The sequence below is a fragment of the Daphnia pulex genome, chromosome 5, assembly GCF_021134715.1.
Source record: "Daphnia pulex isolate KAP4 chromosome 5, ASM2113471v1".
Lineage (NCBI taxonomy): Eukaryota > Metazoa > Arthropoda > Branchiopoda > Diplostraca > Daphniidae > Daphnia > Daphnia pulex.
In genome coordinates, this window is record NC_060021.1 from 11,117,564 (window position 1) to 11,133,011 (window position 15,448).

At 43.1% G+C, this 15,448-nt stretch overlaps 2 protein-coding genes across 2 annotated transcripts; one reads left to right on the forward strand and one right to left on the reverse strand.

Annotated features, from left to right (window-relative positions):
• The first annotated feature begins 6 nt into the window (after window positions 1-6).
• On the forward strand, window positions 7-2,114 carry LOC124194703 (serine/threonine-protein kinase RIO3-like). The gene is made up of 4 exons (XM_046589001.1): window positions 7-343; window positions 414-598; window positions 660-778; window positions 838-2,114. Exons 1-4 carry the CDS (start codon window positions 219-221, stop codon window positions 2,005-2,007), a joined length of 1,599 nt encoding a protein of 532 aa, XP_046444957.1. The 5' UTR covers window positions 7-218; the 3' UTR covers window positions 2,008-2,114.
• On the reverse strand, window positions 2,109-14,596 carry LOC124194702 (FMRFamide receptor-like). Its single transcript, XM_046589000.1, has 7 exons — window positions 14,336-14,596; window positions 6,107-6,451; window positions 5,704-5,758; window positions 5,418-5,612; window positions 3,832-4,118; window positions 3,174-3,756; window positions 2,109-3,079 (listed from the first exon to the last, which is right to left on the reverse strand). The coding sequence occupies exons 2-7, from the start codon at window positions 6,260-6,262 to the stop codon at window positions 2,649-2,651; spliced, it is 1,707 nt and encodes a 568-aa protein (XP_046444956.1). The 5' UTR covers window positions 6,263-6,451; window positions 14,336-14,596; the 3' UTR covers window positions 2,109-2,648.
• Window positions 14,597-15,448: the final 852 nt, after the last annotated feature.

Here is a 15,448-nt window from a genome sequence, read left to right on the forward strand (position 1 = left end):
TAGACGAATATCGTAACACTGCCATCTGGAATTCTGGATGGTGAAACGTGAAATAGTGGTGCAATAACAACAAAACAAAACGAGCTCACTTTCAAGTTTCACGGTTCCACGCCGGGGACTCATTTAGCAAAGCTAATTTCTTTGTTATTTTATAACCTTTCATAACTTATTTATTGCTGATTTTTTGTTTGCCGTTTTGAGTATCTGTAATATATAAAATGTCTACTGCAAATACCTCGTCGCCTGTGATAGCATGGGGAGGAAAAGCTGTTGAAGACGTTGCTGGAAATGTTAGTTTCACCGACGTCATGTCGGAAGATCTAGCAAAAACTTTGCAAACAAAGTAAGTATATTTTTGATTTATAAGATGAAACAGATCTCACTTAATATCTGTGATTCTGTTGTCAACAAAGGGAAGATTTGTCTCAATGGCCCGAGTTAACGGCAGCAGGCATGGTGGACGAAGCCTCTGGTGGAACAGCAGTTCAGGAAACAGTGAGTGATGAAATGTTGGCCCAGTTGCTCCAACTTCAATTTGATCAAGAGTATGACAGAGCCTTGGGTAAAGAAGAAGCCAAATACAATGGCACCTCTAAAGGTAAAGTTTTCTGTTGTCAATTTTATTTTACTATTTTTAAAATTTCTTGAAATTCGTTTAGTGGGTGTGTCATATTCTAATTATCGCAAGATTCCCAAGGGGAGTTTTCTGGATGAAGATTCAGATTCATTTGACGATGAGGAATGGGACAAAACCCACAAAAGTTGGGACAGTTTTGAGGTAATTTGAATTTCTTCATTTGGTCTGTTGTGTGATGCTAAATTTCTGTAATTTTTCAGTCAGCTGAGAAAGAGTCTCCAACCATTCCCAAGTCGGGTTACGCTAAAATGGGAGGAGAGATCATCACGAAACACGACACTGTAATTACTGGTCGCAAGAATGCCTGCAAAGCCATGCAACTTGAACAGCTGGAGATAGGAGACGGTGGCGGTTTCGACATGAAATTGAGCAACAAGGTGTACAACAAGCTTAAAACCTTTTCGCACCAAGAACAAAAAAGAGCTGCTCGATTGAATGACAAGCACGAGAAAGCTACGGCCACCATGGCCATCGACCCTCGCAGTCGGCTGATTCTCTTTCGCTTCGTCGACAACAATATTTTGGAACGCATCAATGGTGTCATCAGTACCGGAAAGGAGGCCGTGATTCTTCACGCCGAAGGTGGCAACAGCGAGGAGGTAATTGTTCCCCGCGAATGCGCCATCAAAGTTTTCAAGACAACTCTCAACGAGTTCAAAACACGGGACAAGTACATCGCCGAAGATTACCGTTTCAAGAATCGATTTTCCAAGCAGAACCCTCGAAAAATCATCCACATGTGGGCGGAGAAAGAGTACCACAACCTGACGAGGATGCGTGAAGCCGGTCTGCCTTGTCCCGAGGTCGTTTTGCTGAAGAAACACATTTTGGTCATGTCTTTTATCGGCCAAGAGGGCCGACCTGCTCCCAAGCTTCGCGAAGCGATCCTGTCAACTGCAGAAGTGGATTTGGCATACACCCAGACGGTTTCGATGCTCCATAAAATGTTTAACGAATGTCACCTGGTTCACGCCGATTTGTCAGAGTACAACATCCTTTGGCACGAACAGCAGTGTTGGCTCATCGATGTGAGTCAAGCAGTGGAGCCTTCACACCCTCACGGCTTAGAGTTTCTCTACCGCGACTGCACCAATGTTTCAAATTTCTTCCAGCGATTGGGCGCCAAAGACGCAGTCTCTCCGGCCGAGCTTTTCTCATCCGTCAGCGGTTTCAGCGTCGATGGATTGGAAGCAGACGTTCTTAGTCAAATTCGCGACTACGAGCGGAACGAAGAGCATTTAACTGTCAGCCATCCCAACCAGAAGGTTTACCCGTTTGATTATTGCTGGCAAAAATCCCAAGAGGCTCGTGTCCAACAACAAAAGCTGGATTCCCAGAAAGAGGAAGACTTGTCTGAACAAGAACAGTGATCGTCCCATCCGGTCCACAAAATTATTTCACATTGTTCCTTCTCCCCTTTTGCTGATTTTTGTAACTGTGGAAAATTTAAATATTGACTGAGAAAGTTACATCATGACACCGAAATCAGGTTTTATATATTTCTGTTTGTTTTTTTGTCACAGGTTCGTCACAGTACGGCGCGTATTGAGTGGTGCAAGACAGTTTTGAGAGGTTTTTTTTTTGTTCTCCTTTCCAAACGGCAGGAGGTGCAAATAGAACGGGTAAATATGCAATTATTCATGTGTGTGCGCGCGTGTGTTTATATACGCAAGTATAGGCAAGGGGCACATAAAACACGTTGGGCAATCGATACAAACACACGTCATCGTGAGCTAGGGCCACCAGATATATACCGTCTGTTTTCTTTTTCCTTTTTTACCCTGTCGACCGAAAGAAACATTTCAACATGTTACGTTGTTGAGAAAAGGGTGGTGGTGGTGGGTAGTACACACATATAATATATATTATAAGAGTCGCAATCCCATACGTAATCCTGTCACATGCCGCCACATGGGATGCACCAGATTCTCATTTTTTGTGGAGGGGGGCCTGACTTTCCAGATGATTTGGCATGGCATGAAAGAAGTAGATCGACTTGCAAGAAAAACTGTCAAACGAAAGCTACTTCTTCGTCACTAACTTGTTGTCGGGGATGTTGTTCGGCAGTCTGCTGGGGATCGCGGTTAATCTCTTCGGCGGCATCAGAAGTGACTTGAATAAGGATATTGCTGGGTTTGTTATTGGTAGGAATTTTCGACTTGGCGGCCGACGATTGCGGCCACGGCAGTGCCCACCATTTGCTGGGCCATCGTGGGCGAGTCGACGATGATTCGGCCGACGTAGCTTTACTTACTAAGAGAGCATTGGTCGTTACCAGAGTAGTTGATGGGCCGTGAGCACCGCAACTGCTGATGTTGGACTGCAGACTCGGACTGCGTGTACCCCCGCGGCTGCTGGATTGAACAGAAGATCTCCGGCAAAGTTCAGAAGGGTCGGCGGCGGTGGTGGCGGCTGTTCTCTGGCGGGCAATTGTTCCGTTACCTTTTGTAGAAAAGAAAAAAAACCAACAAAATTGGTGGAAATACGTCCCGATAGACGCACACACACAACTCTAATAATCCAAATATAATAATACCGTCAGGTATGGCCAGATAAGAGCCATTGAGAGTATTCCGAGTGGACGACGGCCTTTGTGCTGGCCGTGTGGATAAGTATCGATCGCGTTGATTGATGCAGACCGAGGCCTGGCGGCTGTGCGTGTAATTCCCGTGATGACCGTTGTCGTTGTCAACTTGGGTGAAAAACGGACTACCTGGCCGGTAGACGCAGCGGCAAAAGGTGCGCATAAATGTCCGCCTGTACTTGTCGCTAAGGGCGCAGTAGAGCAGGAAATTGCAGGCGGCGTTGACGGACACTAGACAATTGAAAATGTTGCCCAGAGCTCTCAAAACGGCTTCCTCGTTCGACTGAGGCGACGGGTCGTGAAAAATGTTGTAAATGAGCGTCGCCGCTGTCGGCAGTTGGCACACCAAGAACATGATGACGACGGCGATCAGCGTGATGGTGATGCGGATTTCGTTGGAGGCAGCCCGTTCCTCACGGTCCGACCTGACGATCGTCTGCCGCTGCGTCATGATCTGGCGGAGTTTCTGACTCTGACGCACCGAATGGATCAGGAACGAATTGAAGACGATGAGCAACGTCAATGGCAGTAGCACCTGGTGGGGGGGGTCCAATCATTTTAGAATTTTAATTTGAAAGCGCGGATGGAAATATGTCAGTCAGTTATTTACGAATGAGATGCTGGTGAACCAGTAGTAAATGGTCTGGTATGTTTCGTCGTTGCCCAAGTTGCTGGGCGTGATTTCAGCTTTGGTGATGTTCGTTTCGGGATCGGTCACTTCCAGGACGGTCCATTCGAACGGCGTCGACAGCGTGGCCGTGAAACAGATCAAATAGACTCCCACGATGACTTTTCGGGCTCGGGATTCCGTGCATAACATCCGGCTGCGGATGGGATGGCTGACAACGATGTAGCGCTCCACCGTAAAGGTCACAATCAGCCAAACGGAAGTGTTGGCTGAAAATGCAGCGAAAAGCAATAAAAGATGATGATGATTATCATATTCCTTATGTATAGTTGAGTTTATGACTTTGTAGTAAGTATACATAGTATAGTAGGTGAACTGCCGACCCATCCGGCACATCTGTCACGCCGGCCATTTATTAACGTTCAAAATTTCATTTCGATTCGCCGCCCAACTTGTTCAGATGTACGCCGCCCGCTCTCCCTACTGAGCACACACGGATGAAACTTTGTCCGACGATTCCATGTGGCCCGGCTATTTACCCACCTACACGGCGCTCGCTGAATTCGAAATCAAACCGAAATATTCACACCAGGATGTCATTGACTATTCAGCGATCCCATTTCATGTTGGAAGGACTACGTTGAGCTGGAAAAGCAAACCTCCAAGGGAACATGAATTTTCAGACCCTCCTCCTTCTCGTCTGTCTCTACCAGCGTGAAATAAGTCACGGGAAATATAGTACTTTGAAGTGTTCAAATATTGACTCTATACATCTAATAATAATACGATTTCTACATCATACAGAAAAGAACCAAAGGAAAAAGAACGTTTTTAAAAAATAAACCAGACGAAACAGAGTTAACTTCCTAATCGCTTGGATATCCTATTGACTTGTATACCATTTAAGTCTATTAAATATCTATCTATTCAGGAGGTGTATAGCCTACCGGTAGCTTATTTCTCCTTTAATAGAACGAACAATAGATTTGAGATATCAGTCGGTGCTGTCGACTGAAAGATGATCGTGAAAGAAGTAGAGTAGTACTAGTCCCGTAAATAAGAAAGTGAAGGACTTACTAGCCGGTTGACTTGTTTCCTCGAATCGGTACAAATCGACGATATGTACTTTTTTTCTACAAGGAAGGAACCGTCTTAATGGATCGACAGGAGCGAACAAGTCATCCATGAATGTGCCAAGTTACCGGTCCATTCTCAAGTTTCCGGCTACCAAGTTCCGGCAACGGTGGATATATACGTCATCCATAATCTAAACTCTCTCAACTCTACATCATTTCGTGCGTTAATTTCGATCAAAAACACGTGTCCATAATAGACCTGTTACGTCATTCCTCCATTCCCCTTTTCCATCAAGAAAAGTCTGCGATGAATACACTAGAGTGCGTTTTCAAAAGCTTACAAGTACCCAAGCAACACACTCGCCATGGAAACGCTTCCAGCTAATCGTGATTATTAAGACGGGGGCGGCCGGGCTAGTAGAAACGAAATGTCGCTCAGGTTCACTTTGCAGGGCATTAATCCAAATCGGAAATGTGTTAGTAGCTACTTACTGGTTGCATCGGTGAGCCAGAGACTGTAGGGCCAGGTGTAAGCGTAGAAATTGGACAGGGCCAGGTCCTCCCTGACGTGTGGGTAATGTCGCAACGAGAGCCAAAAGACGCAGAGCAAATAGACGAGATCAGCAATGGCTAGAGCTGTTAAATAGGCGTTGGTCGATGACCGCATCCCCCTCCGGGTCAGCACCACTGGAAATAATAATCAAACGATGAGGCAATTGACAATCATCAAATCTCAACCCTGCTGCACAATCCAATCATTTTCCAATCAAAAACTCACAGATTGTAACTCCGTTGCCGAAAACTCCGATGGTGGCGACGATAGGCAGCAGTACCTATGCGAGCGGGAAAGAGAGGGAATAACTTTTTTATTTAAAAAAAAAGAGATTGCGCCATGCACTTTTGAAAATTGAATCGCTCAAATCCATCATCCTGTCATCACTCCCGACTAAAACTGGATCGCACAATCCAAGAAATGGAACCGCATTTTAAAAAACATATCCATGTCTCTTTTTTAGCTCTCTGCTTTTTTCAAATAAACGTGAATTCAACCTCTCCCGTGTATAACGAGTTATCCTTTCCACAGCAACGAACAGAGTTAAAGCGTCGTTGAGCCTAGTGGCGTGATCAATCAACTGGATTTGGCTTGTGCAACCCACGAGAAATCAAGATATCAAACTCACTCTTTGAACCCAAAATCGGGACTCGTCACGAAAGTGAACGAAGGCCGGATCGGCGGTGGTGGCGACCGATTGATTTCCATCGTCAAAATAGGTGGTGTCGTTTTGACTCAGCCACCAGGTTGTTGTCGTCGCGTTCATCAACAGTTCTTGCGCCATTTCGTCTATATCCCCACCGGCGGAATGTATAAGCTGGGTTCGATTGCGTGACGCACGACTTGTTTACACGCCACAGCACGACGACCCCCCTCTCCTCCTTGACGTATCGACTGACTCGGATCAGCGATGGATGTCGCTCTGATGCTGAGATGGCCACGTTTCACTGGGGAGACTCATAATAATCGGCTTCTAGAATTGAATAAAGAAAGAGTCCATGAATAAAACATCAACATTGAAATTCACACAATCAGAGCTTTGGGCTCCCCACCCCAAAGGGACCCCAAAGTCATCATCAAGAAATAATAATTGAAAATGAAAATGTGTGCTGCTGGACCAGCAAGGAGACTGTTGGTTTGCCATACTATATATACACACCTATCGCTCTTCAAGTATTGATTGGGCTCTAGCTACTCTTTGTTCTTGTAAAGTGTCGAATTCAAATCTCCCGCTCACATTATTCTCACACGTCGTAATCCCGCAGCAGCTCTCCAGCCTCTCAAACTTTCGAGCCGCTGGAAGGCATTGTTAAAGTCGGATAGGATCAAAGGTTAGCCAAGTTTCGTACTCTGTGGCACTTTGGCGAAGCCTTGCCAATCACGGGCCATAATGAATCACGACTGACAATGAGACGCGACTTTGCCAGGTTGGGGAAAAAAGACCCCCGAAAGAAAAGCGGCCATTTCAATCTGGGCTGCTGCAGTCTTGTAATAATAATAATATAGTCTGTAGCCTGGCCCATACATAATCTATGACATGCCACTCCAAAGTGGCGCAGCAAAGGGACTCTAGGCTATACACGCACAAATATCTAGCGGCCATATGTGCTCTTCTTCTTTTACTTTTTCTTCTTCGTCTAGCCGAATACAATGCATCTAATAACCCTTTACTTATACACACAGAAAGTCTAGAAACCCGTGGCGGGCTGCATAATATGAGTTTTTAGGGGGGGGGGGGGCGGATAGATTCTGGTAACACGCAATAATTATTCGTGGAATGAGATAGACGATGTGGCAAGAAATGTGTGTGCATCAAAAAGAACTTGTGTAGGAAAGCTCATCATCCGGTGTGTCTGCGGTGGTAGCTATACTGCTGATGTCAAAGAGCTCACAGACTGAATGATGAAGTATAAAACTTGCAAGCTATTACATATAATAATAGCATGATACCAGTACTATTCTGGTTTTTTAACACTAGGTTTTGGGTGTCTGCTGCACGCTATTCGCTGATTCTGCCTCTGGCTGCTATACCGAGCTGAAACTGAGTGATTGCCGGCTCACGAAGTTCACATGGTTGCTGGGATCGAAAATTTCTTTTTTTTTTCGTTTTGATCTTATTTTAGAGTACAAGGATCAATACCGCAATAAGAGATGCTCGATTCTAAATGCCAGAAGATTGCAATTCCAATCGAGTTGGGATTACATATTCTACGTGTGTGCATGCGGCCGGAGGGGATGGCCACCATTCACAAGTTTTCAATGTTATGAAATATGGTGATCCGGAGCTTGAAGAGTTGCACCAGCTGCAGCAGCAGCCCATCGTCTCGTTGGCGGTCTGGGGGCTTTTGCATTCAAAGAGAAATCGATAGATGACAAGATAAATGTTGGCAAGGCGATTGCCAATATCGAAAGACTTTTGTCTGATGTGCATTTTGGGGTGATTTACGGGTAGGGCGGGAAAAGTTTGGAAAGGTTTGAACTTTTGTTTAAAAAGTTACATAAAAGGGACTCAACAGGCGCCATTAAAAGTTACCGAGGCGAAATGTTTTTTGACGTTCAATAATATGAATCAGGCGCCAGCAGCCAATCAAATGATTTCTTGGTAGCACTCGCCCGGGCTGATGAAATGATTTGCGATCAAAAATGTGCATGGATGTAGGCGGGAGTCGAATAATATGCGACGCCGAATTTTAACTTGGTAAAGATCTGCACTGCACTTTGCTGCTAAACGAATTGATCAAAATCTAATGATGCGCATCTAGTACCTGTACCGTGATTGCCCCTTTTCAGATGTTCAATGTCGAGCATTTCAACATGACAAAGTTCATGTTTATTAAGTCAACGGACGCGGAGCCAAGTTACAGGCGACTAGGAGCGCAGCAATCAGGGGACCTAATTAGACCGACAACCAAATGGAACTAATGCGATTTCGAGATAGACGACTACTACGCCATTCTATGGCAATAATCGCATGCGTCGCTGGCAAATTCCATTATCTTAGGTGTCGGCGAATGTAACTACCCTACTTGATTATTACGGATACACTCGTTGCAGCAACGTATAAAACGTCGAAAATAAACTTGGAACTCTCTCTACCGACACTACGAGGGCTGATAGATCTGTAGACAAGTTGATTGCAGTTGATTGATGGGCCGCTATGTAAGCACTTTCCTGCCTCCGACGAAATTCCGGCGCTTGATGGACGTGGGGAGATTGAAAGAGAGAGATAAGAATCTAAGAAGAAATACCAGGGAAGAATGGATAAAGCAAATACATTTTTCCATGTGACAAATGCACCGCGCCCGCATCATCCAGCGCACAATACATACTTAATGAACCTCTGCTGGACGAGACTCTTGGTAATATTTCCGTTCTTCACAATGTCGTATTATGCTGCCCTTCTTCTTCTTCTTCATCATCATCGACGCTATAATGACAATTCCCGTTGCTTTTCATCTCTCTGTGGCGGTCAAATATCTCCAGCTAGGCGGAACTTAATCGATACAGACCAACATCATCGATCTTCGCTTTTTGACGTTTCTTTACTACCAGGATCGGGATCCGTTCCCGTCCTCTTTCTCTCTTCCGCCCCGGGAAAAACATCGTCATTTTGATTTGATGTTTTCACGAGCAATATAATACAATGCGAAATGTTGCGTAATAAAGAGCCTCTAGGCCAATGGCGGACCTTGTTTGCCTATACGCAGCAGGAGTTTTTATAGTAGTATATTATAGCCAGTGGCACTCATTCAACAATTAGGAAGTGAAAAGTAGTTTTTTTTTTTCTTTTTACGTTGCTGCAGCTGCTCAGCTTCTTGAACCCAGCCGTCGTCATTACCCTTTGTGTATACTGATATACTTGTGATGCATACTACGACTATTCAACATATAGCCAAGGCTTCAATATATACACGTGCCGTAAAAAAACCCAACATTGATCCGATTTCAGTGCCCTAGAGGCATGATTATCTTTCTTGACCATCTCTCAGATTCCTGAAAATGCACGGGCCGCCAGCCAGTCCCGGACTACAACAACGAAAAATAAGAACCTCTTTTCCTCCCATGAGCCTCTGCCGTTGCCTCTCAGCAATACTGTTAATGAGGCAAGCCCTTGTTGTTGTCATCCTCGGAGCCGAAGAAAAAGTTGGTAAGCAGACACAGCGTCAATACATAAATGAACTCCGCATTTAACTTTTTCTTTTCTCTATTCGACGCACGTTGGGTTCAATATTAAACTTCGTTTGCCATCCATCTCAACTGCTGCTAACGCATACACAGAGCTCTAACTGGTGGAGACGAATTGCGACCCGAGCAATTACCTTTCAAATTGGATGACAAAGTGCAGACATGCCATCGACAAATAAACAAGTTTACCTTGCGGCACATGAACTTTTCTTTCCAGGGAAAAAACATTACGCGGAAATGTCAAAAGGGAAACCAAAAGTTGAAAGTTGAAAGAAAAACTGGGGGTTGATATACTACTCTCTCTCGTAGCTTTTTCTACTTTCAACAAGACGGTCGCGGGAAGAGAAGATGTGAAAAAGCAAATGGAAACTGACTGTGCTGGCGATCATCAATTCAAAGAGTCAAAGAAATGAAAATGATGATGGCGAAATGGGGCGCAGGAAATATGGCCAAATTCCTTCTTTGCAACTCAACATTCTCTGTAAAGGAGAATTCGTCGTTCCACCATTGTGTTGACGCGGTCAAAAGAACTCGAAAGCCAAATCGACGCGACCATGCGTTACACAACCCATTCGTTCTCGGTTTTTATGATTCTGCTGTTTGAGACGACGACGGGGGAGCGCATGTATTTAAAAGAGGAACATGTTTCACTACATACACTTGGCCAAAATCTTTGTATAGTCTCCACATAATCTGATCAGATCGCTCGTAAAAAGAAAGAAAAAGAATATCCGACGAGTTTCCCGGTTGACCTCAATGTGAAATTTCAATGCGAGCCCAAATTCATATTTACTCTAATGCCAATATCTTTAAGACCGAAAGACTAAGTGAAGAACGAGCCTAATTAATTCGGCGGTCGTAAATAATGGAAAGAAAAAAAAATGACATGGGGAAAAAGACGACCACAAATAATATGCGAAACGGTGCGTTATGCGACCGAAATAGAAACTAATAATAGTTGTGCTACCGCGCTGGGATGCGGATAAGAGACGCAAGATATGTTGGACATTTGGGGGGGTGAGGGGGGGGGGGGATTGTTTCACAATAAATCCATCCAGTGTCCAACAGTATATATACTGCTGCTTTGTACATTCATAAGAAAGACAACACACAACGATAAAAAGATCAACGACCTGTCAGAGTTGACCCAAATCTTTGCTAGTTTACTATAGACTCTTATTTGTTATTTTAATTTCTTTTTCTTTTTTTCGTTAGAAAACACAATTTTTTTTTTGTTCTAGAGATTTAATTAGATTCGCAAGAAGCGCAGCGGCATCTTGTTATCAAATTAATTCCGTCTAGGACGGCAATGTCTTCATTAGGATCTTTTAATAAAAAAGGTCTCGAGAATCTTTTATTGTAGATTCTGATTACGTGCAGACTGTCGAACAACTTTAAACCTACAGCCCCGAACGAAAGTACGTATGTACGTACAGAGGAATGTGGAATGAGACGAGGACGTGACTGGAGAGTTATTGGCCGTTGCCTGGCACCTTATTATTATCAATGAAAGAAGGTCGAAATTAATCTGTACGCAAAGTTTGTGCTTCCTTAATTACCTTTTGGCAAGAGAGACACACTCACCGTTCGTTCAACAACACACACGGTCGAATAACCACGATACTTTTGTGTAGTTGTTGATCGAACAAAGTCAAGAAAATGTCTGGAATACGAAAGTTTACGTTTTATGGTTGTGTCACGAGATTGCGCGTGATTAATCATCAACCATTTTGATTATCCCGCTTAGACATGCTCGACAGGCCTATAAGGCCACTCGTTAAAATGTCAGCTCTATTTAACAAACAAGCGGGACAGGAGATGAGAAAAAAAAAATGAACGCGAGAAAAATAATGCCGAAGTAAAACAACAAATTAAAGAACGCGGTCCTGCATAATGAGCTAGTCGATTTTTTCAAGGCCTTATGATTAATACACGCAACCTTATTTTCTGGCAACACTATTCGAAATATCTGAATCAAATACCAGTTAATCATCTTGGATGGAAAAGTGACAGTGGACAATTGCCAACACTGCCGACCCATTGTTCTCCCATAGAACAACACAGTTTCCTTTTCAATCCCCCAGCAAACATCACAAGGGAAAAAAAAAGGCTCGCAAGTCATGATTAAGTCTTGCCAGCCTTGTGTCAAAACACTCATTTAGATCCGTCTGCTCGACTGAGATAAAAACCTAAAAAGACAATATAACTCTGAGTTATGCGACGTGCAAAAAGGCAAGGTCTTCAAAGGAGCTGGGCGGAATGGCGAGGACGTACCGCCAAATCAAAGCCCATAAAGAACAACAACAAAGAGATTTTTTCGGGATGAAAATAAAGAAAAACGAGATGTGAAGGTGTAGTAGGTCTGAGAGTGACAACTCGCATCAGTAGTTTACCATCACATAACAACTGGAATGGAAAAAGAATGCCGAGTTGCACAGTGTGGGGAGGCGAGGTGTTGTCAGTGCGAGAAGTCGTCAAGTGTACCGGAGCAGGACGGAATGGCATTTCGACCCTCAGCAGGCGCGTCGTTCCATCCATCCCGCCAAGGGGGAAAACAAAAAACAAAAAGTTGTAAAAATCCGGAAGGATTCCATTTCCCTCTTTTGGGAATCCCTTTTATACTAATTCTTTACGTTCGAATGAACCTGGGAAAAAACTATTCGACTGTTAAAGAATTGGAATCTTTTCTCATTGAATTATTCATCGGGATAAAGCTATTTTTGTTCTTATTAATAATTTTGGATACAGGAATCATTGTCTATCTTTATGCATTACCCATTACAGGCGATACATTAATAATGACAGCGGCTGATTGGAAAGAACCAAATGATCTTATATCCGGCAAGCAAAGAAAAAGGAAATTGGCACAAAAATCAGAAAGTTGATTGCTGATTTTTCGTCAAAGATTTCGCGTCAATAAAATAAGGCGCCTATCAAACCCAAAACGAAAGATGGAAAGAGCCTCACGTTGCGAGCCAAACACGCAAATATAACGACTGAGACGGAGACAATTTTGCCAAAGCTAAAAAAAAGGTGGAAGAGATGACAAGAAACATCATTTATCGTCGCAGTCTCGTTCGCTGTCAGGAGACGATCTATAAAAAAAAAGGACCGATAGAATTCAGTCTGCGATAACCACGGGAGCTGGCAACTTGGCAAAACGACTTGAAATCCCCCCCTTTTTTATTTTTCAAGAGTCAATTGACGCTGAAAAAAATTCGTGACTCTTGTGCGGATGAATGTTTAAGAGATTTACATCAGTCGCCAAGCATTCGATAGTCACGTTTTTTCAGCGATTGTGACTGTGTGTTATTTTGGTTAGTGAAAGAGAATTCCAGGTCGATCGACACTTGGAAAATATTTGCATTTTAGACTCAAAAGTGAGTAGTTCGCATTTAAACGATCAAAATTGATTCTCGGAATGACTCTAGCCTGGTAGGCAAGTCATTTAATACGACTGGACAAATAAAGAATTTCTTTGAATCTATTCCTGGACACAAACTGCATTAAAAGGGACGACACACGAGCCAGAAACAGAAAAAGTAAAATCTAAAAGTAGGACATTATTTGTTCTGCCTCACTAGAAATCCCCTTACTCAAGTTGCCGAGTGTAATCATAAAAATGTCTCGAGACACTTTAGGTGTTGACTGAAACTTTGGCATTCAAAATCCAATAATAATTTCCCGGAATGGAATTAAACGAGGGTGAGCAAATCAAATTAAAAAATTCCGGATTTTATCCCCAAAAATTTACATTTTTTTCGGATAAAAGAGGAGGATTCACTTCCGCCATGAAAGAGTCAGATAACAACACGCAAACATTCAAAAGGAGCGCTTCCTTTTTGGCAGTTGAATCTCAATGTCACGTCCTTCACCGATTTAATAGTGGCGTTTCTCTTCCTGTTATGTTATATTTCAGTTTTCATCCTTGATTGACCTTAAGCCATATCGATTTCATTTTTATCGGAATTTTTCAATGCCAAAAGGACGCAAAAGTCCCAAATCAAAAGAAGCACACAGTCAAATCAATAAAACAGCATTAAAAGTTTTAAATCAGTCGAGCACGGCAGCGACTTTCAATTCAATAAATGAATGAGTAGCTTCTTCTCCTGAAATAGTAATTTTCCTTCAAGTTGAGAGTGGTGTCCCTTTCAAAATCGACAAACACACATTCAGACTTTTCTTTTTTTTTTTTGCTTTCCCCAAAAGTTTGTGCTACGCCCTAAATTGGAATGATTTGATTGGCATCCCCATCAAAAGATAAATAATCCCTTCCCTCAAGGGCCATCCAGTTTGTCCTTCCATGTGGTCCTTGAGCTGGTCAAAACAAAATAACAATCCCTGTCTATGTTATTTCATTTCGGTGTATACTCGAGTTTGACAGATAATAAAATCTATGCCTTACACACTTTCCAATTCGGGATTAGAGGAATTGAAGTGTCAACAGCACATCTTCGACTAGGTTTTTTCTTCGGACCGACAAGGCTACGTTATATTGGGAACCCGTCGTGGAAATTGGAAAAACTATGGTCAGTCCTTGGGCACAGTTTCAAGGATTGTGATTATTTGTACGAGCTTTAGTTTTACAAAAACAACAGTCCCAAGACTTTACTTGAAAATTCCACCGAGAAAAAGAAATCGAGCCTACGTAAAAACAAACCGAGTAACTCACCGATAAGAAATAGTTTCCAATTGTGAACGACAGTATAACATCCGGATTGCAAATCAAAATGCTGTGTGCCGTGCGACAGCTAATAACCCTAGTAAAAAATATTTTTTGGTCAAGTACGGCCGGCGATTCTTGTACAAAAACGGAATGGACTAGAAAGAAAATAGTCGTGCCACAACACACACGAATATCTTGACTCGGCCGAGTACCAAACTGATCTGAGGCGACGCCACACTGCCAACGGGACTGTAGGTTCAGATTCGCCGCCTAGAAAACGTAGCGCGTCTCGTTTTCATGGAGCGTGCCAACAAAGTCGGAAGCGCGGCCACAGCGCAAGAGCGCAATCGACCCGCCCCTTCCGTTTTCTGAATTCTTTTTAGGCATTGTTTAAAATAATTTAAAAAAATGACAACATGGTCCAGCTTTAATTAGTATAGAGAAATGTACGCTCAATTGTTGATTAAAGCTATTCACTCAGCAATGAAAACATGGGATACGCATCAGACCGACGACAAAAACAAAACAACGACTCGTCACGTACGTAGAAAACTCTTCCATTCACAATATTTACCAATTAGCCGACAGGACTCGATTCTCTGAAAAGTACACGCACATAATTTCACAGAGACGTAAAATTAAGTTGGATGCGGAACCAACACCTGTGGGACTCGGCGTGAACAACTGTCAATTCGTACTGCGCTTAAAACTTTGATGACTCAACCACTTATGAGGCCATTGAATCGTTTTGTATAGGCGTTTGTTTACACCACGAGATATTAAGGCGAATATTATAAGTTTTCTGGCTAATGGAAGCAACCACGTTTATCGTCTAAAGTTCTACTCGCATCCGAACCCATGCTAGCAGACCTATTTTGCGAACCGCTAAACGACATTACATCTGTTCCACTCCCGAAGAGATCAGAAAACTTCAAAAATAAGCAAATTTGATCTGGATGACACTTTTTGAAATATTTGGAAAACATAAAACCAGTATTTTCTGTTTGTTTTCCAAATCCTAGTTGACATCGCAAAAAACCCCGATAACATGACAGTTTGTTTACACTAGATAGACACCCTCCGGAATATTTGCTATTCAAATTTTATTCCACGAAAGGA